The sequence below is a fragment of the Sus scrofa genome, chromosome 3 (assembly GCF_054392235.1).
Source record: "Sus scrofa isolate SSC_HxYL_T2T_F1_AM1 chromosome 3, Sscrofa_HxYL_maternal_Yorkshire_Landrace_v2.0, whole genome shotgun sequence".
NCBI lineage: Eukaryota > Metazoa > Chordata > Mammalia > Artiodactyla > Suidae > Sus > Sus scrofa.
The window spans coordinates 80,271,806-80,295,650 of record NC_139385.1 but is presented as its reverse complement, the minus strand read 5'-3'; the positions used below and the strand labels follow the sequence as shown (position 1 = coordinate 80,295,650).

At 41.9% G+C, this 23,845-nt stretch overlaps 1 protein-coding gene and 1 non-coding gene across 4 annotated transcripts; one reads left to right on the top strand and one right to left on the bottom strand.

Moving 5' to 3' along the window:
• The first annotated feature begins 9,092 nt into the window (after positions 1-9,092).
• POLE4 (DNA polymerase epsilon 4, accessory subunit) lies at positions 9,093-23,320 on the top strand. Of its 3 annotated transcripts, none has more exons than XR_014841596.1 (4): positions 9,093-9,320; positions 9,921-10,005; positions 10,670-11,342; positions 11,856-13,844. XR_014841596.1 is itself a non-coding variant. In XM_021087320.2 (4 exons), exons 1-4 carry the CDS (start codon positions 9,102-9,104, stop codon positions 22,986-22,988), a joined length of 360 nt encoding a protein of 119 aa, XP_020942979.1. In that variant the 5' UTR covers positions 9,093-9,101; the 3' UTR covers positions 22,989-23,320. The 3 variants fall into 3 exon arrangements, 2 of the variants coding, with proteins under 2 accessions (XP_020942979.1, XP_084874967.1); XM_021087320.2 differs by lacking the exon at positions 11,856-13,844 and adding an exon at positions 22,975-23,320 and having other exon boundaries at positions 10,670-10,711; XM_085018841.1 differs by lacking the exon at positions 11,856-13,844 and adding an exon at positions 21,162-23,320 and having other exon boundaries at positions 10,670-10,711.
• Positions 12,499-12,605, bottom strand: LOC146404722 (U6 spliceosomal RNA). The gene has a single exon (XR_014842671.1). It is a non-coding gene; the product is annotated as a U6 spliceosomal RNA (small nuclear RNA).
• Positions 23,321-23,845: the final 525 nt, after the last annotated feature.

The following is a 23,845-nucleotide window of genomic DNA, read 5'->3' as shown; positions in this document are numbered from 1 at the left end:
GGATCCTTCTCTAATTTCCCAGGCCCCAGCGACCTCTAGCCCCTGAGTGGCAGTCACTTAGTCTGCCCACCCTTCCCCATGCGGCAGCGCCAGGAGTGCATGCTCCACAGCTACCCTTCCCTCGATCTGAGTGGATGTTGGATGTTGCCGCCCTTCAAGTGATTAAATAAACTTCCATCTTAGTAATAACTGATAACTTCGAATGTGCAAGAGGATTCATCTGCTTAATTGATCATTTCACAAATCTTCATTGAACACCTCCTGTGTGCCAGGCACTAGGCTGGACACTGACGTTAATAATAATAATTAATCGGCGCTCCTATCGTGGCTCAGTGGTTAACGAATCCAACTAGGAACCAGGGATGTTTCGGGTTTGATCCCTGGCCTTGCTCAGTGGGTTAAGGATCAGGCGTTGCCATGAGCTGTGGTGTGGGTTGCAGATGCGGCTCGGATCCCGCGTTGCTGTGGCTGTGGCGTAGGCTGGTGGCTACAGCTCCGATTAGACCCCCAGCCTGGGAACATCCACGTGCCGTGGGTGTGGCCCTAGAAAAGACAAAAAAAAAAAAAAAAAGACAAAATAATAACAATGATAATAATAATTAATCATTTATCAGTGGTGGATGGAGCCAGTGAACACGTACTTAGATAACATGTTCAGGGAGAGAAGTTCTGAGAAGGAAACCTATCAGCTATATTCCTGGCATCTATTTATTGCTATGAAACACACCACCCCAAACCTTAGTGGCTTAAAACAAGGGTAGCAGTTATTTTTCTTTATATTACTCAATGAATTTATTACATTTATAGTTGTACAATGATATAGCATTTCCATCTCAAACCCCCAGCATCCCCCGACCCCACAACCTCTCTCCTTTGGAAACCATACGTTTTTCAAAGTCTGTGAGCCAATATCTATTCTATAAAGAAGTTGATTGTGTCCTTTTTTCAGATTCCGCATGTAAGGGAAGGGGTAGCAGTTATTTTGCTCGAACATCTGCAATTTTGGCAGGACTTGGCGGGGACCCTGCGTCTCTGATCTACCCAGTATCTGCCAGGGCAGCTTGGAGCCTGGGGAATGGACTCATCTGAAACCGCCCTCATTTCCCTCGTCAACCTCATCATCCTCATCTAGTGGTTGATGCTGGCTGTTGCCAGGACCTAAGATACCGGTATGTGGCCTCTCCATGTGGTGTGGCTTCTTGAATGGTTGCTAGGTTCTTTTTACCTAGTTTTACAAGCAACTCCGAGTCACCTATGCTGCATTTTATTCATTAAAAGCAAGTTGCTGGAGTTCCTGTCGTGGTACAGTGGTTAACGAATCCGACTATGAACCATGAGGTTGCGGGTTCGATCCCTGGCCTCGCTCAGTGGGTTGAGGATCTGGTGTTGCCGTGAGCTGTGGTGTAGGTTGCAGACACGGCTCGGATCCCGAGTTGCTGTGGCTGTGGTGTAGGCCGGTGGCTACAGCTCTGATTCGACCCCTAGCCTGGGAACCTCCATATGCCGCTGGAGTGGCCCTAGAAAAGGCAAAAAGACAAAAAAAAAAAAAAAAAAAAAAAAAAAGTTGCTAAGTCCTGTCCTTGTTCAAGGGGAGGGAAATTAGATTCTACCTTTTGATAGGTTAAAGCCCAAGAATTTGTAGATGTGTTTAAAATCATGACAAGCTCCGATCTATAGAAGAAATTAGTAGAAAAGCCTTCCAGGAAGAGGTCTCAGTGTGTAAAGGCCCTGAGAGTGGAAAATGCTTGGTTTGTTCAATTCAATAAAAGGCCAACAATGCTGGAGCACAGTGAGCAAGAGGGAATATATGAGATGAGGTTAGAGCCATTTGAAGGAGTTTATGAGTTTGGACTTTATTCTGGGTGCAGTGGGAGCCATTGGATGATTTAAAATTTAAATTAGCAACTTGAGGAGTTCCTGTCGTGGCTCAGCACTAACAAACCTGACTAGTATCCATGAGGACTGGGGTTTGATCCCTAGCTTCACTCAGTGGGTTAAGGATCTGGTGTTGCCGTGATCTGTGGTGTAGGTCGTAGATGTGGTTTGGATCTGGCATTGCTGTGGCTGTGGTGTAGGCCAGCAGATACAGATTTGATTCGACTCCTAGCCTGGGAACCTCCATATGTTGTGGGTGCGGTCCTAGAAAAGACAAAAAGAAGAAAAAAAAAAAAGACAAAAAAAAAAAGAATGGATTGAGGTAATACCGGAAAACAAGTTAGGACACTACTGGAGTGATTCAGGGGAGAGGTGATGATGGCTTGGAGATGAAGAAAACTAGATGCACTTGACAGAAGGTGGGAAGAACGGAGAGAATTTATTAACAGACTGGATGTGAGAGAGGGAAAAGCAGATAGGAAGAAGGAATATTGGGTTTCAGGCTCTGACACTGTATGGACAGCAGACCCATTTCCTTTGACTTGAAGACTAGGGGAGGAACTTATTGATCCATGGGAAAGATAAAACCTAGAGTCCATTTTTAAGCATTTCAAGTTGGAGATGTTTGTGATGATACTAGTGGTACGCAATAGACAGCTGGATATATGAGCTTGAAACTCAGGGGGGACTGTGGGGCTGGAAATATATATTTGGGAATCATTAGCATACAGATGGTATTTAAAGCCATGGGCCTGGACGTGCTCACCTACGGATCTAGAGTGAGAAAAAGATTATGAAGATTTCACCCTGGAAAAAAAATAGCTTGCAACAGAGACTGAGAAAGAGTGGTCAGAAAGACAGGAGGGAAAATTAGGACATTGGGTATCATGATAACTAAGAAAGGAGGGCATTCAGATATAAAGGATTGGTCTGAATGACCCTAAAAAGCTCCTCCAGATCTGAATATCTATGATTTTATGAATGCCTCAGATCCTTTGCAGCTTGGAAATTCTGTGACTCTACTGCATCTTCAGAAAAACAAATAAGCTTGGGCAACAATGCAAGTAGAAAAATAAGTGGGTTTATCTGATCTCCTCTTCCAATAGGGCTTGCTTAGGCATGATAGACACCTGGGGTGGGGGATAAATGGCTGTCTTTAGAGAGGAACATATGTGGACTCAATCTTTGTTTTCTCCCCCTTCGGGGTACTCGCTGAACCTCTACTCCATGCATATGGCTAACCCATTGCCTTAGGAAGTTTAAGATTTGTGCCAGTGGGTCACCTGAGACCTCTTGGCTAGGCTCTCGTTTGGGAGGGCAGCCTGGAAATTGAATTTCTCCTGCTGGCTGATGTGGGATTATGTGAGATTGGGTCACCAGAATGGCACTGACAACACACTGATTTAGGGTGACTTTCACATCAGACACAGGGCACTGGGCTACTGATGACTCACTGCCAGCACTTGGACTTGAGCTGCATGTGTAGGCCTGTACCTCAGCTCTCACTGTGTCCCAACTGGAGTGCCACCTCTGATTTATAGCACTCAAAGATGTGAGACGGTGTCAGGCATCCTTTACCCTCTATACTCTTTTGCCACTGGGCGCTTTCACCCCATGCCCTCCTCAGGCTTCACACCATATATCAGAAAGTCCAGAGTTCCCATTGTGATGCAGTGGTAACAAATCTGACCAGCATCCATGAGGATGTGGATTCCATCCCTGGCCTCGCTCAGTGGGTTAAGGATCCAGCGTTGCTGTGGGCTGTGATGTAGGTTGAAGCCGAGGCTTGGATCCTGCAGTGCTGTGGCTATGGCAAAGCCCGGCAGCGGTAGCTCCGATTCAACCCCTAGCCTGGCCGCTTCCATATGCTGCGGTTGCACCCCCCCCCCCACCAAAAAAAGAAAGTCCTGTGGCGGTGGTTTTACCATCTCTGAGGGCTTTTAAACCATCGCTTTACAACGCCAACAGGCTCTTCTAACCAACATCCTCTCTGGCCTCCAAGTGATTTGGTGATAGTGTGCTTTCCCAGGTCAGTCTTAAGATTTTCCCAACAAGGAATGGACATTTCTTGTATCACTGGGACTGTTTTTCTTGCTCCATTCATGTCTCCTTGCCTCTTCTCCCTGATGACAGTGGTAATTGAAAGCAGGGCTGCAGGCAAGATTGCTAGTGATCACATTCTAAAAATGCAGTGAGTACAGCCTAAAGAATTCAAGAGACTACATGGTTTGAAGATGTGTTTTTCTACGTTGATGCTATAAAACTCCAAACAGAAAATGTAACTTAATCAGAAAGTGGATTATCCTTCATACTTTCCTGCCTGTAAAGTTTGGTAAGGCTTGCATTTTTGGTCATCATCGATGAAGCACAGAGACACCCTTTGAGAGAGTAATTGGAAGCCAATAAGCACAGGGCTTCCAATTACTCATGATGCAGCTTCATGAGTAATGATGCAACCAGCATTAAATAAATGGTATTAGCGAATGGCAGAGGCACAAAAATCCCTAACCCCAAACCATAGTGTTTTAATACAAACAGATTTCAAAGAGCCATGACCTTGTAAGCAGTTGTTATTGCAGTTGCATTGCTGCCTTTTTTCTCTGTGAGGGATATAACATTAGCCAAAAGAGCATATACAAAGATGTTTTCTGCATCCAAACAGGAATAATTGGTGCCTGGACTCTATGAAGAGTCTTCATGTTCAGTGGTAATACAACAAACAAATATGTAAATACTTCTACTGATGATTCTAAGTCTTCATTGATAAATAATGACACCTCACATGGGCCCATGAACTTTGAAATACATTTAAAAATAAAATTGTTTAGATAGACAAGAGCCCTGAAAAAATATCTTTCCAGGTACCTGCACACTAAGGGTGGCCCTCGTCATTGATGATCTTGAAAATATTGTCTCAGTGGTCCTGTGGTGATAAATACCTCACTGGAATAAGTGCAAGAAGAACTGAGAAGAGAAAAATAGGAGACAATGAATATAGGTGAATTTATGAAAGACTTCTGTTGCAAATAAAAGCAAAGAGAAATTGAGGCAGAAGCTGGAGGGGCATGTGTGGTCAGGAGTGAATTTTTGATAAAGATGTATGCTGATAGAGGAGTTACCATCGTGGCACAGTGGTTAACGAATCCAACTAGGAACCATGAGGTTGCAGGTTTGATCCCTGGTCTTGCTCAGTGGGTTAAGGATCTGGTGTTGCCGTGAGCTGTGGCGTAGGTTGCAGACGTGGCTTGGATCCCGCATTGCTGTGGCTTTGGTGTAGGCCAGTGGCTAAAGCTCTGACTGGACCCCTAGCCTGGGAACCTCCATATGCCGTAGGAGTGGCCCTAAAAAAGGCAAAAAGACCAAAAAAGAAAAAAGAAAAAAAAAAAGATGTATGCTGATAGAAATTGTTCAGCAGGAGTTCCTGTTGTGGCTCAGTGGTAATGAACCTGACCAGTATCCATGAGGATGCGAGTTAAATTCCTGGCCTCGCTCAGTGCGTTAAGGATCTGGCATTGCTGTGAGCTGTGATGTAGGTGGCAGGTATGGCTTGGATCTGGCATTGCTGTGGCTGTGGTGTAGGCCAGCAGATACAGATCTGATTTGACCCCTAGCCTGGGAACTTCCATATGCTGCAGGTGTGGCCCTAAAGAGAGAAAGAAAGGAAGGAAGGAAGGAAGTGTTCAGCAGAGGGAGGAAAATTCAATGCCGAGAGAGATGAAGAAGAAATGCCAGAGTGATTTCTTTCTTTTTTTGCTTTTTAGAGTGATACCCGAGACACATGGAAGTTTCCAGGCTAGGGGCTGAATTGGAATATGCCACAACCACAGCAACGCCAATGCAGGATCCAAGCTGTGTCTGTGACCTACCCCATGGCTCATGGCAACGCTGGATCCCCGACCCACTGAGCAAGGTTAGGGATTGAACCCACATCCTCATGGATACTAGTCGGATTCGTTTCAGCTGTGCCACAATGGGAATGCCCCAGAGTGATTTCTTGAGAAGGCAAGAAGGGTTGGGAATCTAATGGGGACAAGTAGAGGGGATGGCCTTGGAGAGGAGCATCAATATTTCAGTCCTAGAGCAGGTAGGAAAACAGTCTGTGGGTGTAAGTACTGTCAGGTGTGTTGGCGTGGTGATGAGAGTTGGCAGAAGTTCCATTCTTGGTGCTTCTATTTTCTCTGAAATAGCAACTGAGTTCATCAGCAGTGAGAGATTTTGGAGAGACAGCAGTGAGTGATGTCTTGGAACAAACATCTTCATTCTCAGCTCAGGAATTGAAACTAGGCAGCCTGGGTGAAAACCAGGAATCCCAGCCACTAGACTAGCTAGAAGCTAAATGCAGAATTGCCCTGATTCTTGCCCCTGTTGAAAGCAAGAAGGTGGAGTTCCCACTGTGGCTCAGTGGTTCATGAACCCAACTAGCGTCCATAAGGATGCAGGTTCAATTCCTAGCCTTGCAGAGTGGGTTAAGGATCCTTTGTTGCCGTGAACTGTGGTGTAGGTCATAGACGTAGCTCGGATCTCACGTTGCTGAGACTGTGGTGAAGGCCAGCAGCCACAGCTCCGATTCGACCCCTAGCCTGGGGACCTTCATATACCATGGGTGTGGCCCTAAAAGGACAAAAAGACAAAACAAAACAAAACCAAAACGAAAAAGCAAGAATGGGAGTTCCCGTCGTGGCGCAGTGGTTAACGAATCCGACTAGGAACCATGAGGTTGCGGGTTCGATCCCTGCCCTTGCTCAGCGGGTTAACGATCCGGCGTTGCCGTGAGCTGTGGTGTAGGTTGCAGACGCGGCTCGGATCCTGCGTTGCTGTGGCTGTGGTGTAGGCTGGTGGCTATAGCTCCGATTCGACCCCTAGCCTGGGAACCTCCATATGCCGCAGGAGCGGCCCAAGAAATAGCAAAAAAAAAAAAAAAAAAAAAAAAAGAAAAAGAAAAAGCAAGAATGTTTCAAGGAGGCAAAGACTATAAAGACAGATATAAAGTTTATTGTAGAAACACAGTAGAATATGTGGGAGAGCACACAGAGAACGAGTTTATCTAAGATGGAAGCAAAATACATTAATACACACCCAAAAGAGGAGTGTGGGTGTCCCCCGGAATGAGGAGTGTGCCAGGGAGGCAATTTAAATCACTTATATAGGAAGTTCTTCTGGGTCTTTGTTTTCCTTTGGCCAATTATCTTGTTTTATTTCTCATACCTACTGGACCAGGGCCATCTCAGATATGCATGCATGTTTTTTTTTGTCAAGATGGTTTCCAGAGCAAAGGACTCTGGGATGGTATCAGGACTTATTATGGCCTGGCGCCCCTCCCCTTTTGACTCCTAGGAGGTTTACTGCATATGTGTAATTGGGGAGCTCTCCTTGACCCCCAGAGTGATTGAAGTGGTCATCTTATCTTTCTACTCCAGCAGAGCTCAGCTCTTGCCGTTAACTTTCCCCTTGAGGTGTCAAAAGAAGCAAGTCCCAATTTACGCAGCCCAACAAGTCCCTGCTCTTCTTAGCCCAGGGGGCCATCCACCTCCTATCTCAGACTGAAGATAAGGTGTGATGTGTTTGGGGAATACTGTAACTGAGCAGGACCCCGTGACGCCTTCCCAGAGTGGACCCCCACTCGTGCCCTCCACCTGCTTTTTTATCTACAGAGAAACTTTAGTCAAAGAATCAATTTAATCAGAGAAAGAAAATACAGAGAAAAAGGACAACAGTCAAGCAAGACAGAATAATAGTTTAGCCATTCAACAAAGTCAAAGACCTTTTAATGAATTGTCCTGCAAGGACTATAGATAATATTCTGAGCCATGTCCTTGGAGCTGTTTTGCAGGTGCTGAAGCCCCTACCAGGTGGAAGACTTCGACTGTATGCAGCCCACAAGAATATAGACCCCAGTCTGGTTGGAACCAGAAGGTTAATGACACTGACTCTTAATTATCTCACCACCCACTCATCAAGAAAATGCCCAGGAGCTGATCACGCCCTGCTCCTCAAACACTGTAAGACTCCTCACTACACCCTCCAAGGGAGTACAGGGGGGTCACAGTCCTTGAGTCACTAGCCTGCTGTGTTCCCTCTTTGACTGGCAATTAAAGCTACTTTCTCTGTTTCCTCCAACTCTACACCTTTCTGTTTGGCATTGTGTACAGAGGCAGCTGATATTTCCGGCAACAGTAAGGAGAAGGTGTCCAATAATCACCTTGGTGAGTAGGCAAGTAAGCAGAGCACGGTGACTGCTGGCTGCCTTGATTCTCACTTGAGACTAATGTCAAGACTCCTCTCCAATAAGAGCTTGGTGGGATGGGTGCTTTCTCATGTTCCTTCCGTCCTTGGGCTTTCCACACCAGCCCTGGGAGCCTATGTGTGATTCCTCTATTTTTTAGACTTCTCCTTACTCACTCATAGTCAATCCTGTTAGAGTAACTTTTTTTTTTTTTTTTTGTCTTTATGGGGCCGCACCTGTGGCATATGGAGGTTCCCAGGCTGGGGGTGGAATCAGAGCTATAGCCGCTGACCTACACCAGAGTCACAGCAACACCAGATCTGAGCCGTGTCTGCGACCCACACCACAGCTCATGGCAACGCTGGATCCTTAACTCACTGAGCAAGGCCAGGGATTGAACCTGTGTGTCCTCATGGGTGCTAGTCAGGTTTGTTTCTGCTGTGCCACGACGGGAACTCTTATAGTTTAACTTTTATGTTAAACTTTCTATTCAAATTACTTTCCCTGTTCAAACTCTGTGTAGTTTCCTTTTCCTAATTGGACTGTGATGCAGATGAGGTTTCGTCATGGGAAAGAGGGAAGAATTGTTGAAGCGATGCCCATCATTTACTTCTTTCCCCGCCTACATTTTTATTTCTCCTACTTTACTGTCTCCTCCAGGAGCATATACATTTGTCCAAGTTTCTCCTATATATTTCTATTACTGCTGTTTACTTTTACAATCAAGTTCTCAAAAGAGAGCTCAACTAGGTAGGACATCGCGTGAGATGCAAAGCAAACTGCAAAATCGGACCACCAGACCTCAGAAGCGCTGTGAGGGATAGAAAAGATTAAACGCCAGCCCTCCGCCTCTCTCACGGGATACTCCGCCACGCTGGCCGGTTGGGGGGGGGGCGGAGTCACGAGCCATCAGGGGGCGTGGCTGCCAGTGCGCGCGGGAAAGGGGCCGGCACCGCCTGCGCGCGCACAGTCGGCGGCCGCGCGCAGCACGCCCGGGGCCCGGATGGCGGCCGCGGTGGCGGCGGCAGCTGGAAGTGGGCCTGCCCGGGAAGAGGACAGCTCAGCTGGGGAGGCGGCGGCCCCGCAGCCCCAAGCCCCGACAAGTACGCCTGGGGCTCGTCTCTCGAGGCTACCTCTGGCGCGAGTGAAGGCCTTGGTGAAGGCGGACCCCGACGTGACGCTCGCGGGACAGGAAGCCATCTTCATCCTGGCACGAGCCGCGGTGCGGCGGGGAGCGCCTGGGTCACCTAGTGGGGCGGGGCGGGGCCTCGGGGGCCTTTCGGAAGGGCGGAGCTTAGCTGTATTTGGGGCCAAATTTGAGATGTGAGCGTGGGCAGTAAGAAGGCCATCTGGGGCAGGTTGTGCTGAGGCCCGAGAGGTTAGAGGGGTGCTGGGGCCGGATACTGAGTTGTGAGTATCGGGAGGGAAGACAGAGAAAGGGTCACATGCAGTACTTGTATTGGTTTCGTAGGACCTACCTCTTCCGCGACTTTGATTTGTGTCTCTAGTCTAACTTTATAACTTGTTTCAAGTAAGTGAGTGGGGTGAATCTTCAGAGTGAGGGAGGGACAGACGTGTCTGGACTACAGCAGGAGAGGGGAGGGGAATAGACTTTTATGAAGTCCAGGAGAAATTTCAGCTTCCCTGAGAACCTCCCCGTGCATCTGTGCCCTCTTCCACCCTTGGCCCCCACTCAAACAGGAACAAGCATTTGCACTAGAACTCGTGGATACAACTTTGCTTATTTTCTTTTTTCTTTTCTTTTAATTTTGGTTTGTTTATTACAATTTTTACTTTTTTCCCCTTCTGCTTTTCTTAATAGGAACTGTTTGTGGAGACCATTGCAAAGGATGCCTACTGCTGTGCTCAACAGGGAAAGAGGAAAACCCTTCAGAGGAGAGATTTGGGTAGACTGTCACTTTGGTGTCTTGCATCTGTGGGTACACAAGGGAGGGCTGGGCGAGACTCTCCTTACACTAGTTGAGAAGGCATCACTTTAAGATGAGGGACACCACAGGTCTCTTCCTATGATGTTTTCTGTTGAACTGTCACTGTGCCAGAAGATCGTGCCTCTCGAATGTCTGTTTTGGTTGGCTGGAGTGGTGTTGGGACAGAGAACCAAAAGGAGCCTGGATGTTGCCAAAGCTAACTAGACCCCTTTATTCCTTCTGCTATATTGTACCAGGCTTGTCGTTTTTTTTTTTTTTTTTTTCCACCTAGAAAGGATAGGTTTGATTTCTGACTCTACTTTTTTCTACTCTAGAATGTGTGTAAATTTTCGTATACCACAATCTCACTTTCCTTGCTCTATAGCCAGACTCTCTTCTCTGATGACTTTCAGAGGAAAGAGGTTCCCCCCAGGGAACAGTATTTACCTAGGCTGTAGAGAGACAGCTGATACGTAGTATTTGGTGGTGGAGAAGATGTAGATCTCAAGATAGCAAGGGACAAATTTTATAAATGCTTATTTGCATAAAGCCTCAGGCCCTTCATTGTGTGTGTTGTGCTCTTGTAAGAGGTTTGATGCCTGTGTCCACAGTTAATCAGGTGTCCCTTTACCTTGTGTTTCAGATAATGCAATAGAAGCTGTGGACGAATTTGCTTTCCTGGAAGGTGAGTTCTCTATCAGGGGGTAGTCCTTTCCACTTGCCTTCTTTCCTTCCTCCTTCCTTCCCTCCTTAATCTCCTTCCCTCTTTATCCCCTTCCCTTCTTTCCTTCCTTTCTTCTTCTTCTTCTTCTTTTCTTTTTTTTAATGGCCACAGCCATGGCATATGGAAGGGATATGGGATTGAATCCAAGCCTCAGCTGTGACCTGCACTGCAGCTGCAGCAAAGCAGGATGCTTTAACCCACTACACCAGACCCAGGGATCTAACCAGCACCTGGGCAGCAACCAGAGCTGATGCAGATTCGTAACTCACTCTGCCACAGCAGGAACGCCTCCACTTGTCTTTCTCATGCTAAAATCTGAGTTCAAAACCTTATGAAATTGATGCCTGGTTCTTCCTTGTTCATGTAGGAGTAATTCTATTTCCTGTTAAGATAGGAAACACAAATTACAATTCAAATTCCTTTGGGTAATTAGAACTTTATGAAAACTGCTAACCATGAACAGTGGGAGGGACTGGAAAGACCCCAGTGGAGTTGGGGGATTTTCAGAAGTTTGTTTCTGACTTTGAGCCCCATCTCTAGATATAAATCTTACCCCTTATCATAATGCTAGAGATCAGAAACAATTGCCAACGTTTAAAGGGTTACCTCTTGTTCTTTTTTCTTCTTCAACAATCTCTCTAAAGTGATGATTTTGCCGCAGTGAGATTCTCTACTGGCCTGTATCTGTTTGTTCTTAAGAATCTTGGATTAACTCATGTGTACTAATTAAATCTTGTCATTGAAATAGAAAATATCTGAAATACCTCATTTTAACTCTCTTTACCTAGAGCTCTCTTCCTGCTGCCCCTAAATCTGATCAGTTTACTCTTCCCTGCATATAGATTGATTGAATAGTTTTGGAAAAGCCATGTACCTTTAGTTTCTCACTTTTAACGACCAGGGTTCTGTTTACCTCCTCAAAGCCTTAATACCTTCACATATCTTTTCTTGAATTTTTTTTTTTAAAGGCTGCACCTGAGGCATATGGAAGTTGCTGGGCTAGGAGTCAAATTAGAGCTGCAGCTGCCCTCGTATGCCACAACCACAGCAACACTGGATCTGAGCTGTGACTGGGACCTACACCACAGCTCACCACAATTGCCAGATCCTTAACCCACTGAGCAAGGCCAGGGACTGAAGCTGCATCCTTGTGGATACTAGTCAGGTTCTTAACCTGCTGAGCCACAGCAGGAACTCATCTTTCCTTGAAGTATTTATTTCACTATTTTTACTCCTTGGTTCTGCATCTATAATCAACTGAGGTCTCTGGCCCTTTTGAGATATTCTTTTAAATGCCTTTTAAGGTACATTCCCATGGTTAGCATTAAGCTTAGATTATTGATTATTCTCTTAATTTGTAGATTTTCTTTTTAAAGCCTCTTTTATGCTTAACTAATTTTTTTTTGGAAATAACTTATTAGCTCCCTACCTAAGGTAGGCAATGTCTTGTGACTGACAGCCTGTCAGTTCCTCAATCAAAAATGTTTGGAGCTTATTCTACCTGTTTATATTTTAATTTTAATTTTTTTTTTTTTGGCTACACCTTTGCCATATGGAAGTTCCCAGGCCAGGGATGAAATCTGAGTTGCACCTTCGACCTATGCCACAGCTGCAGCAATGCCAGTTCCTTAATCCACTGTGCCAGGCCAAGGATCAAACCCAGGCCGCCACCAGAGACAATGCTGGATCTTTAACTACTCTTGTGCCACAGTGGAACCCCTTTACTTTCTATTTAATTATTTTAATTTTAAAATATGGAACACTTTATGAATTTGCCTGTCATCCTTGCTCAGGGGCTGTGCTAATCTTCTCTCTATGGTTCTAATTTTAATATATATGCTGCCAAAGCAAGCACATCTATTTATTTATTTTTATTTACTAACTTCTCGAAGAAATGAGTGATATGATCAAATTTCTATTCAAAGATGTAAACTTACCAACCTATGGAAGTAAATTGGAGGGTCCTGGGAATAAAAGTGGAGAAAAACATAGGAAGTTTTCTGCTTTAGCCTATACCATGCATAGTGCTTGGTTTGGATTTTTTGTTTGTTTGTTTATCTTTGCTGAAACGTTTTATTTTATTTTTTTAAATCTCTGTTATTATTTTTGTTTTTTCCATTATAGCTGGTTTACAGTGTGCTTTCAATTTTCTATTATACACAAGGTGACCCAGTCACACATACATGTATACATTCTTTTTTCTCACATTATCATTCTCCATCATAAGTGAGTATATATAGTTCCCAGTGCTATACGGCAGGATCTCATTGCTTATCCATTCCAAAGACAATCTCTCTAACCCTAATTCCCAGTCCATCCCACTCCCTCCCCCTTGACAACCACAAGTCTGTTTTCCATGTCCGTGATTTTCTTTTATGTGGAAAGGTTCATTTGTGCCGGATAGTAGATTCCAGATAGGAGTGATATCATATGGTATTTGTCTTTCTCTTTCTGACTTACTTCACTTAATATGAGAGTCTTGGCTTGGATCTTTAATAAATGTCTATTTAATAAGTGGTGGAGATATGTTCATTTTCATCTTGGATTCAATAATCTCACTAGTTGAATCCCTCTGTTCTGTCCTACATTAGTAGATCTGAATTTTGATCATTTTAACCCCCATGGATTAAGTCACTGTTATATTATTTTGTACCTGGTAAAATATTTTTATGTCTTTGGATGTAGATGAGTTTCCTGCTGTGATAAGTGAAGATTTGGTTAATCTATACTACACCATCAATCCCTTGCCTCCTTTCTGATTTTTGGTAATTTTATCATTATTTTTAGTTCCTCTGTTACTTTTACAGTTTATTTAACATACTAAAATAAGTATTTTTTTGTTGTTGACTCCTTACTTTGTGTGGTACGGTTTTTCAGTTTCTACACTCAACCTACAAGATTTAATTATGATAGGAAGGTATGTTTTCAGCCTTGACAATGTCATACATAGCACACATATAGATGACACAGCGAGAACTAGTGCACTTCTCTCCTTTCTCAGAAGAATATATACACACATATGTATATTCTTTTCTAAGCCTTTCCTTATGAAATATAACAAAAGCAAGTGTAAAGTCAATAAATAATAAAGTGAACACCATCGTGACCACCAGTTAGCCCAAGAGATAGAACCCTGTCATAATACCCCAGAAGCTCCAAGTCCATTCCCACCTCATCATATATCTTTCTACCCCCTTTCCTGACATAACTGTATCCTAACTTTTTGGTAATTACTTCTTTGATTTTCTTTTTAGTTTTATCAGACAAACATGCATCTCTAAATACTAGGATTTAGTTTTATATTTTTTTGAACTTTCAAAAAATGAAACCAAATTGTATATATTTCTTGGTCAGCATCTGTCCCACAGCTGTTTTCTTTCTGTCAACCCATTTATGAGATTCATCTATGTGCATGCGCATATTTCTTTTTTTTTTTTCTTTTTTTTTGTCTTTTGTCTTTTTGTTGTTGTTGTTGTTGTTGTTGTTGTTATTGTTGCTGTTTCTTGGGCCGCTCCCGCGGCATATGGAGGGTCCCAGGCTAGGGGTTGAATCGGAGCTGTAGCCACCGGCCTACGCCAGAGCCACAGCAACGCGGGATCCGAGCCGCGTCTGCAACCTACACCACAGCTCACGGCAACGCCGGATCGTTAACCCACTGAGCAAGGGCAGGGATCGAACCCGCAACCTCATGGTTCCTAGTCGGATTCGTTAACCACTGCGCCATGACGGGAACTCCCTGCATGCGCATATTTCTAATTTATTTTCCTTGCTGTATGGCATGCCATGTGTAACAGTACCACAATTGAACCATTAAAATGTGGATATTTGGATAACTTTTTTTTTTTTTTTTTGCTATTATGAACAATTTGCTAAGAACATTCTTTTACATGTTTCTCTAGGGGGGAGAGAGAGAGAGAGAGAGTGTGTGTGTGTGTGTGTGTGTATAACATTTTTGGGACATAGAATATGTGTATCTCCATCTTTTGTGGGTGTTGCCAAATGTTCTGTACACCTGATGATTCACATTTCTGCCAACAACGTGTGACAGTTCTCATTACTCTGCATTCTCACCAACATTTGGTATTATCACAGTTTGATTTTTGTCAGTTGGGTAGGAATGTAAGTGACAATTGCATTGTGTTTTTAGTTTGCTTTGCTCTGATTACTGGTGACACTGAGCACTTTTTCATATGCCTGCCTATTTTTTGGGGGGGTGGTGAGTGTTCTCTTTTCCTCTTGGACATTTTATCCTTTTTCTTGGATATTTGTATTATTCAATACAAATATTTTTCAGTATATAAGAAGCAAATATCTTTTCCTAGTTTATGACTTGCTTTTTTCACTCTTTGGGATATCTTTTGATAAACACGAGTTCTTAATCGAAGATATTCAAATATATTGATTTTTTTTCCTTTATAGCTAGTGCTATTTATGTCCTGTTTAAGACTTTTTTCCCATCCTAAGGTCATAAAGACATTCTTCTCTATGCTAAAATCTTCATATATATTTTTTTTTTTTTTGGTCTTTCAAAAAACTACAATTGACTTTTTGTGTATAGGATTGAGGTAGGGGTCCAGTTTAATTTTTTTCTTTCTTATTTAGAGGGTCACTTTTCCATGTCATTTTAACCACAGTGCTACCTTTGTTATAAATCAAGCCTGTTTCTGGGCTCTCTCTTTCTCTCCTACTGATCTGTTTTGTCTTTTTCCATGTCAGTACCACACTGTCGCAGTGACTTTGCTCGAGAGAGCAAATTTTCCCATCATGTTCTTTAAGTCTCCTGGGTATTTTGGATTCTTTGCATTTTCCTGTACATTTTAGAATCTGCTTGTCAAATTCCACAGAAAGGGATATTGACTGAACTTGCATTGAAGCTATAGATTGCTTAGGGGGGAACCATATCTTTATAGTAGTGTCTTCTAGGCTGTGAAACATGGCTATATTTCTCCATTAGTGTATATTTTTAATGTTTTTTTAAATAAAGTTTTTGTTTTACTGTAAAAAAGCTTGACATTTTGTTAGATGATTTCTTCCAAGTACTTAATATTTTTGATGCTATTGTTACGGATATTGTTCTAAAACAGTTCATTTAAATATTGCTAGTATATAGAAAAATACTTGATTTTATATTTTAATTTCATATCTAGCATCTTGCTGAATTCTAATTAATTGTAATGATTTACCTGTTGATTCTTTTGGATTGCATCCATAGTAATATCTGTTGATGACAGTTTTGTGAAGTTCTTCCCAATCGTTAGCTTTTTCTTTCTTTTCCCTTGGCCAGAATCTCCAGTATTGTGTTGAATAGAAGTGCTCACAGCAGGCATTTTGATTTCTTAGGGAAAGCTTTCATTGTTTCCCCATTAATTATACTTACAGGTTTTTGGTAGATTAGTTTTGATGGATTGCAAACACTGTATCATTTGTTTAAAGAGAGATTGGCTTTTTTTTTTCCATATTAAATGTGAACCTCATATAAGTTAGTTGGAGTGTGTGCCCTTTTTATCTGTTCTCTGGAAAATTTGTAAGATTGGAATTATTTGAATATTTGGTAGAATTTACCAAAGAAGCCATCTGGAACTGGAATTTTCTTTGTGGGAAGATTTTTGATTATCGATTCAATTTTTTTGACCATTCTGGTTTTCTTTCTTTTTTTTTAAAATTACTCAACGAATTTATTACATTTATAGTTGTACAATGATCATCACAATCCAATTTTATAGGATTTCTATCCCACACCCCTGGAGCATCCCCCCACCTCCCAAACTGTCTCCTTTGGAAACCATAAGTTTTTCAAAGTCTGTGAGCTAGTGTCTGTTCTGCAAAGAAGTTTAGTCTGTCCTTTTTTCAGATTCCGTATGTCAGTGATAGCATTTGATGTTGGTGTCTCATTGTATGGCTGACTTCACTTAGCATAATAATTTCTAGGTCCATCCATGTTGCTAAAAATGCCAGTATTTCGTTCTTTTTAATGGCTGAGTAATATTCCATTGTCTATATGTACCACATCTTCTTGATCCACTCCTCTGTCAAAGGACATTTAGGTTGTTTCCATGTCTTGGCTATTGAAAAGTGCTGCAGTGAACTTTGGAGTACATGTGTCTTTTCGAGTCATGGTTTTCTCTGGGTAGATGCCCAGGAGTGGGATTGCTGGATCAAATGGTCGTTCTCGTTTTAGTTTTCTGAGGACTCTCCATACTGTTTTCCACAGTGGTTGCACCAGTTTACAATCCCACCAACAGTGTGATAGGGTTCCTTTTTCTCCACATCCTCTCCAGCACTTACTGTTTGTAGACTTTTGGATGATGGCTATTCTGGCTGGTGTAGGGTGGTACCTCATAGTGGTTTTGATTTGCATTCTCTAATAATGAGTGATGTTGAACATCTTTTCATGTGTTTTTTGGCCATGCGCATGTCTTTGGAGAATTGTCTATTTAGATCTTCTGCCCATTTTTTGATGGGTTTTTTGTTTTTTTGGTATTGAGCTGCAGAAGGTGTTTATAAATTTTGGAGCTGAGTCCCTTGTCAGTTGATTCATTTGTAAAGATTTTCTCCCATTCTGTGGGTTGTCTTTTCATTTGTTAAGGGTTTCCTTTGCTGTTCAGAAACTTTTAAGTTTAATTAAGTCCTATTTGTTTATTTTTATTTTTACTGTCATTACTCTAAGAGGTGGATCTGAGATATTGCTGTCATTTATGTCAGAGAGTGTTTGGCCTATGTTTTCCTCTTAAGAGTTTTATAGTGTCTGGTCTTATATCTAGGTCTTTAATCCATTTTGAGTTTATTTTTGTGGAGGGTGTTAGGGAGTGTTCTAATTTCATTCTTTTACATATGGCTGTCCAGTTTTCCCAGCACCACTTATTGAACAGGCTGTCTTTTCTTTTTCTTTCTTTTTTTTTTTTTTTTTTTTGTCTTTTTGCCATTTCTTGGGCTGCTCCCGTGGCATATGGAGGTCCCAGGCTAGGGGTCCAATCGGAGCTGTAGCTGCTGGCCCACACCAGAGCCACAGCAACGTGGGATCTAAGCCGAGTCTGTGACCACACCACAGCTCATGGCAACACTGGATCCTTAACCCACTGAGCAAGGCCAGGGATCAAACCCTCAACCTCATGGTTCCTAGGTGGATTTGTTAACCACTGTGCCACGATGGGAACTCCAGAACAGGCTGTCTTTTCTTGGTTTTATTTTCTTGACAGTGTTTTACCCTCTGAAGAGTTATGTTTATTTCTGGGGATTTGTACATTTCTTGTAAATTTTCAAATTTATTGACAAGACATTCTTCACAGTATTCTCTTATTATCTTTGTAATGTGTACAAATTGTTTATTGATGTCCTCCTTTTTTATTTTTGCAATTATCAAAGTCTTCTCTTTTGCTCAATCATTTTCATTAAAGGTGTATCAGTTTTCTTAGTCTTTTCAAAGAACCAACCCTTGGTTTGGTTGATTCTTTCTAATATATGTATTTTGATTTATTAGTTTCTCTTCTTTATTATTTCTTCTCTTTCTGTGTGTGTGTTTAATTTGCCACTCTTTTCTAACTTGCTGAGATAGTGTTAATTTTTAATTTGTACTAGTTCTTTTTTTTGTTGTGTTAAGAAGGTCATTTTTTTTTTTTTTTAATTTGGGAAACCATTGTAACAAATCTAGACTTATTGAAAATGAAATCAGTAACTAAGACTCTGCAGGCCCCATCCCCAACCAGCTCCAAGGCCTGTGACCACTAGGTAGTTCTTTATAAGTTGTATCTCACATGTTTTAAAAAGTAGTATTTTCACAATCATTTGGTTTGAAGAATTTTTTTTTTCTTTTTTTTGCCTCTTCTAGGGCTGCTCCCACGGCATACGGAGGTTCCCAGGCTAGGGATCCAATCAGAGCTGTAGCCGCCAGCCACAGCCGCAGCCACACGGGATCCGAGCCGTGTCTGGGACCTACACCACAGCTCACGGGAACGCCAGATCCTTGACCCACTGAGCAAAGCCAGGGATTGAACCTGCAACCTCATGGTTCCTAGTCGGATTTGTTAACCACTGAGCCACGACGGGAACTCCTGGTTTGAAGTATTTTTAATTGCTTTATTTTGGCCTGTGGATTACTTAGATGAATATTTTTTAAATTTCCAAAAATATGGAATTTTTTAGGTTTCTCTTTTGTTAATGGTAATTTTATAGTGTTCAGAAAATGTGCTCTATATTAATTTCTCTCCTTTGGGATATTTGAAACTTGCTTTACGGCACAGTTGTGTGGTCGTTCCTGTGAATGTTCTATGTGTATTCTGTGGTTGTTGGGTACGATGTGAAAATTGGTTATTGCGTAGTTCAGATTTTCTTTGTTCTTGTGACTATATTTTGTCTGCTTCTTTCATCAATTCTTGAGTTGTGCCTTAAAGTCTCGTACTGTGGGAGTTCCCTGGTAGCTCATGGGTTAAGGATCCAGTGTTGTCATTACTGTGGTGTGGGTTTGATCCATGGCCTGGGAAGCTCTACCTGCCACAGGCATGGCCAAAAACAAATAAACAAACAGCCCAAAAAATAAAAAACCAAAGTCTTAAAAAGCAAAGTCTCCTACTGTGTTTGCATAGTACTGCTACTTACATTTCTGGGTCTAGGTTTTGTTTTGTTTTGTTTCATCTTTTTAGGGCTGCACCCTTGGCACATGGAAGTTCTTAGGCTAGGGGTTGAATTGGAGCTGTGGCTACTAGCGTACGCCACAGCCACAGCAACTCCAGATCCTTAACCCATTGAGCGAGGCCAAGGATGGAACCCAGGTCCTCTTGGATACTAGTTATGTTTGTTACCACTGAGCCACAACAGGAACTCCTCTAGTTTTTCTTTATATGCGACTATGTAATTAGATATATATGAATTTAGTATTTATAAGTTAACTATTGTTATTTCCAGCAATGCTTTTTGCAGTAAGGTATCTTTTATCTAATATTAAAATTTACCAACTTTCTTTTGTTGGTATTAGCATGGTATATGTTTTTTCATCTTTTTTACCTTTTCATGTCTTTATAAACAGTATATAATTGGATTTTTTAATTGAAGTAATGTGGAGTTACAAAATTGTGTTGATTTCAGATGTACAACTAGATTATATTTTCATAGTTATATTCAATTTAAAGTTATTATAAAATATCGGTTATATGCTCTGTGCTATACTATATATCCTTGTAGCTTATTTTATATATGGTAGTTTGTATCTCTTAATCCTCTACCACTATCTCATCCCTCCTTTCTTCCCTCTCCCCACTGGTAACCACTGGTTTGTTCTCTAGATCTGTAAGTCTGTTGTTGTTTTGCTGTATTCATTCATTTTATTTTTTGACTCCACATATAAGTGGTAACATACAGTATTGATCATCCTCTGTTTGACTTATTTCTATAAGCATAATACCCTCCAAATCCGTTCATGTTGTTGCACATGGTAAAATTTCATTTTTTAAGGCTGAGTAATACTCTGGTCATCTTTTATATTTCTGTTTCTCCATTTTTGATCATTTTCTTTTTTTCTGAAGTAAATCCTAAAGGTTCTGCTGGTAGAAAAATTCTGCCTTTTTTTTTTTTTTTTTTTTTGGTATAAAAACACCTTGATTTTGCTTTCTTTATTGAAAATATTTTGCTGAATATAGAATTCTGGGTGGAACTTTATTTCCTTTAGCACATTGAAACAATTATTATTCTTTTTTTGGCTTCTCTTGTTTCTGTTTAAGGTAATTTTTCCCTTATTTGCTGTCTGCTTTGAAGATTTTCTCTGCCCTTGATTTTTCTGTAGTTTTACTCTCATGTATGTAGGTGTAGATTTCCTCATATGTAGTCTGCTTATGCTTCTTGAATCTATGGATTGATGCCTTCATCTTTCGGGGAGGAGTCTCAGCTCATGTCTTTTCAGATATTGGCTCAGTTTTGTTCTCTCTTTTCTCCGTGGGATTCACATTAAACATATGCTAAAAGTCAACCATAATTTTGTCTCTCCATGATGTATTCTGTGTAATTTTTCTGACCTCCCAGTTTATTAATTCTCTTTTCAGTCGTCTTGTCTCCTTTAAATTTTTCTTGTTGATTTATTAGTTTCAGTCACCGCTTTTGTATTTTTCAGTTTCTGTGCATTCCATTTGGTTATTTTTCAAATCTGTTTTTTCACTTTTAATTTGTGTTTGCTGCAGATGTTTTGAAGCTTGTCTTCTGTATCCTTAAACATTTTAAGTATAGTCTGTGTCCAATCTAATATCCAAAGCCTCCTAGGCTGCTTTATTTGTTTTTCTGTCTGTTGTTTCTGTCAGTACTGTTTCATGGCCTTCTTTCTCTATATGTTTAGATATCTTGGTCATTATATTTGAAAAAATTATTTGTTGGACAACATTAGGCTTGTATAATGAAACCTTTCTCCATAGGTTTTCGTTTGTTTCTGCAGGGCTCCTAGGGGCATGTATCAGTGCAGGACTTCCTTTGCAAATCCAAGACTTGAGGATTCCTTGAACAGCGTGGTGATAGGAACTGTGATGGTAACTCCGTGAGGGGGCTGATTTAATTCTAGTTTAGCCTTACTCTCAGGGTATAGCCTTTTGGGAATCCAGCTTTTACAGAGGGGGCACTTATCACACCTTCTCACTTGGGCAAATTCTCAGATTTGACTCTTGATTTGCGCAGCCTGCCACAATCACAGCATAGTTTCTCAGCTCTCGTTTGGATTGATAGATTCCCCTGAGATGAAAGCAGTTTTGGAGACTGGCTTTTCTTTGTGTTCTTGCCTTCTCTGTATTTTGGATTTGCCTTTTCTTGAGGCCTCTTTAATGCCTGAAGGATTTTTTTTTTTTAATTTTAATCAAGTCTATGGTTGGTTTAAACAGGAATTTGCCATTATCAAAGGCAGAGGCTCTGAAAAAATCTTTTGAGGTATTTGTGTTTAGTTTTGTTGTGTTCTTTTCCCCGAATTATTTTTAGTCTTTAACTGGATGGGCTTTCTTCAAATGCCTTGTAATTTTTATTCTGTTCTAGAATGAGGGGTTAAGAAGGCTCTTTGGAAACTGTGTGTGTATGTGTAGGGAGGGTGATTTTTGCTTTGCAGTTTTACTTCAGTGTGGGCAGGGGTGGGACCAGATGTCATGTTGGGGGCCTCCAAAGGCTATAATGCAGAAAGCCTGAATTCAGGGAGCTGGAATTTTCAAAAGCTGCTCTAGTTCTCTAGATAATTCATTCATTTCTTTAGCAGGGAGCCTGCTCGATTTTGTTTCCAGGGTAGGTTTAGTTTAAATGCTTGTTCTCTGGTAGTGCTGCCTGTGGGGAGGGTTTGGGGAAATTGGGTAAACTGTTTCTCATAGACCCTGGAGCCCTTACTCATTTTAGCCTTGCATCTTTTTTTGTCATTTTTGGTGTCTGAGTCTAGAGCCGCCTCCTGAGTTTCTTAGGTAGATGGGCTCCCACCTCCGCTGCAGCCCTCTCTGTGTTCATTCTAGGCTCATTTTCCTCTGCTCTATTTATAAACATACTTGAGTCAGATTTCTGTCATTCATCTTTCTGTGGAAGTCTTTCTTTTTTTTTTTTTTTTGGTCTTTTTGCCATTTCTTGGGCCGTTCCCGCTGCATATGGAGGTTCCCAGGCTAGGGGTTGAATCAGAGCTGCAGCTGCTGGCCTACACCACAGCCACAGCAACGTGGGATCACTAACCCACTGAGCAAGGCCAGGGATCGAACCCGCAACCTCATGGTTCCTAGTCGGATTCGTTAACCACTGAGCCACGACGGGAACTCTGTCTGGAAGTCTCTTTACTGCTGATGAGCCCCCCATTCTTTGTTGTAGGTTTATATGCCTTTTAAATGATTTTTTCCTTTCAAATGGAATCTTACATGTGGGGCATACAAACTTGTGGGTTCAGTCTCCTGTCTTGAATTGGAACTTTTTCAAAAGGTTATAAACTCCGGTTAGAGAACTTATCTCATTTGTTTTGTATCACTCATCCTTTGTGTGGTCTCTGCAGATACTCATTAACTAACACAACTTCTAAGCCCTTTTACCACCTCTAATTTGACTCTGTGCACCCAGCTGCCCACCATCTGTAATGAAATGTTTTCTCCAAGGATATTTTGGATGGATAGTCCTCAAAATGAGAATTTTGGTCTTAGAAGAACTGCCATTCCCAAAGCAGCTGCAGTTAACTTTGCCCAGTTTGTTGCACTCAGCCTGCTCTTTAGGCACCTTGCTTTAAAGATCTTTCTTTGTATTTTTAGGTACTTTGGATTGATTGCTGAACTGATTGATTGCTGAACTTTTGTGAGCCTGTACCTGCATCCTTCAGCTAGGCCCTCTGCAGGCCTCGGCTTTGAAGAACAGAGTCTTTGGAATATTGTACTTACATGCTTTTCCTGTTCTACCCTCACCTAAGCCTGGTTAAGCAGAGATCTCACTTGTTAGTTTTTCTCTACAAGGTCTTCCACTATTTGTGTCTTCCATTTCTGGCCTGGCTGTGGCAGCTGCAGCTTAGGGTAAAGATGTAGAAAATGATTTGTGCAGGTTGCTTAATGTTATGATGCTATGAATGATAAGGACCAAATAAAGGTCTCTGATCAACTTCAACCTTGTATATTTTATAATCTTGCCTTTTGTTTTTGCCCCCATGACCGGAGAACCTCCCTGCCTAGTCACAGATCTTTCTGATCTTCTCTGCTAGCCATTCGTAAACCTCACTCTTTTTTTTTTTCCTTTTTCGTTTTAGGGCAACACCCATGGCATATGGAGGTTCCCAGGCTAGGGATCTAACCAGAGCTACAGCTGCTGGCCTACACCCACAGCCACAGCAATGCCAGATCTGAGCTTCATCTGTGACCTGCACCACAGCTCATGGCAACGCTGGATCCTTAACCCACTGAGCAAGGCCAGGGATCGAATCCGTAACCTCATGGTTCCTAGTCAGATTCATTTCCGCTGTGCCATGATGGAAACTGTAAAACTCTGTTTTTCATTTATTCATTCTTTTTTTTTGCACATCGGAATTTACAGGATGCCTTTAAGCTCTTCAGAAGTCAAATAAATGTGATTCTGGATTTAAAGCCAGTTAAAAAATGTTTAATAGCTTTATTGAGATATAATTTACCTACCATT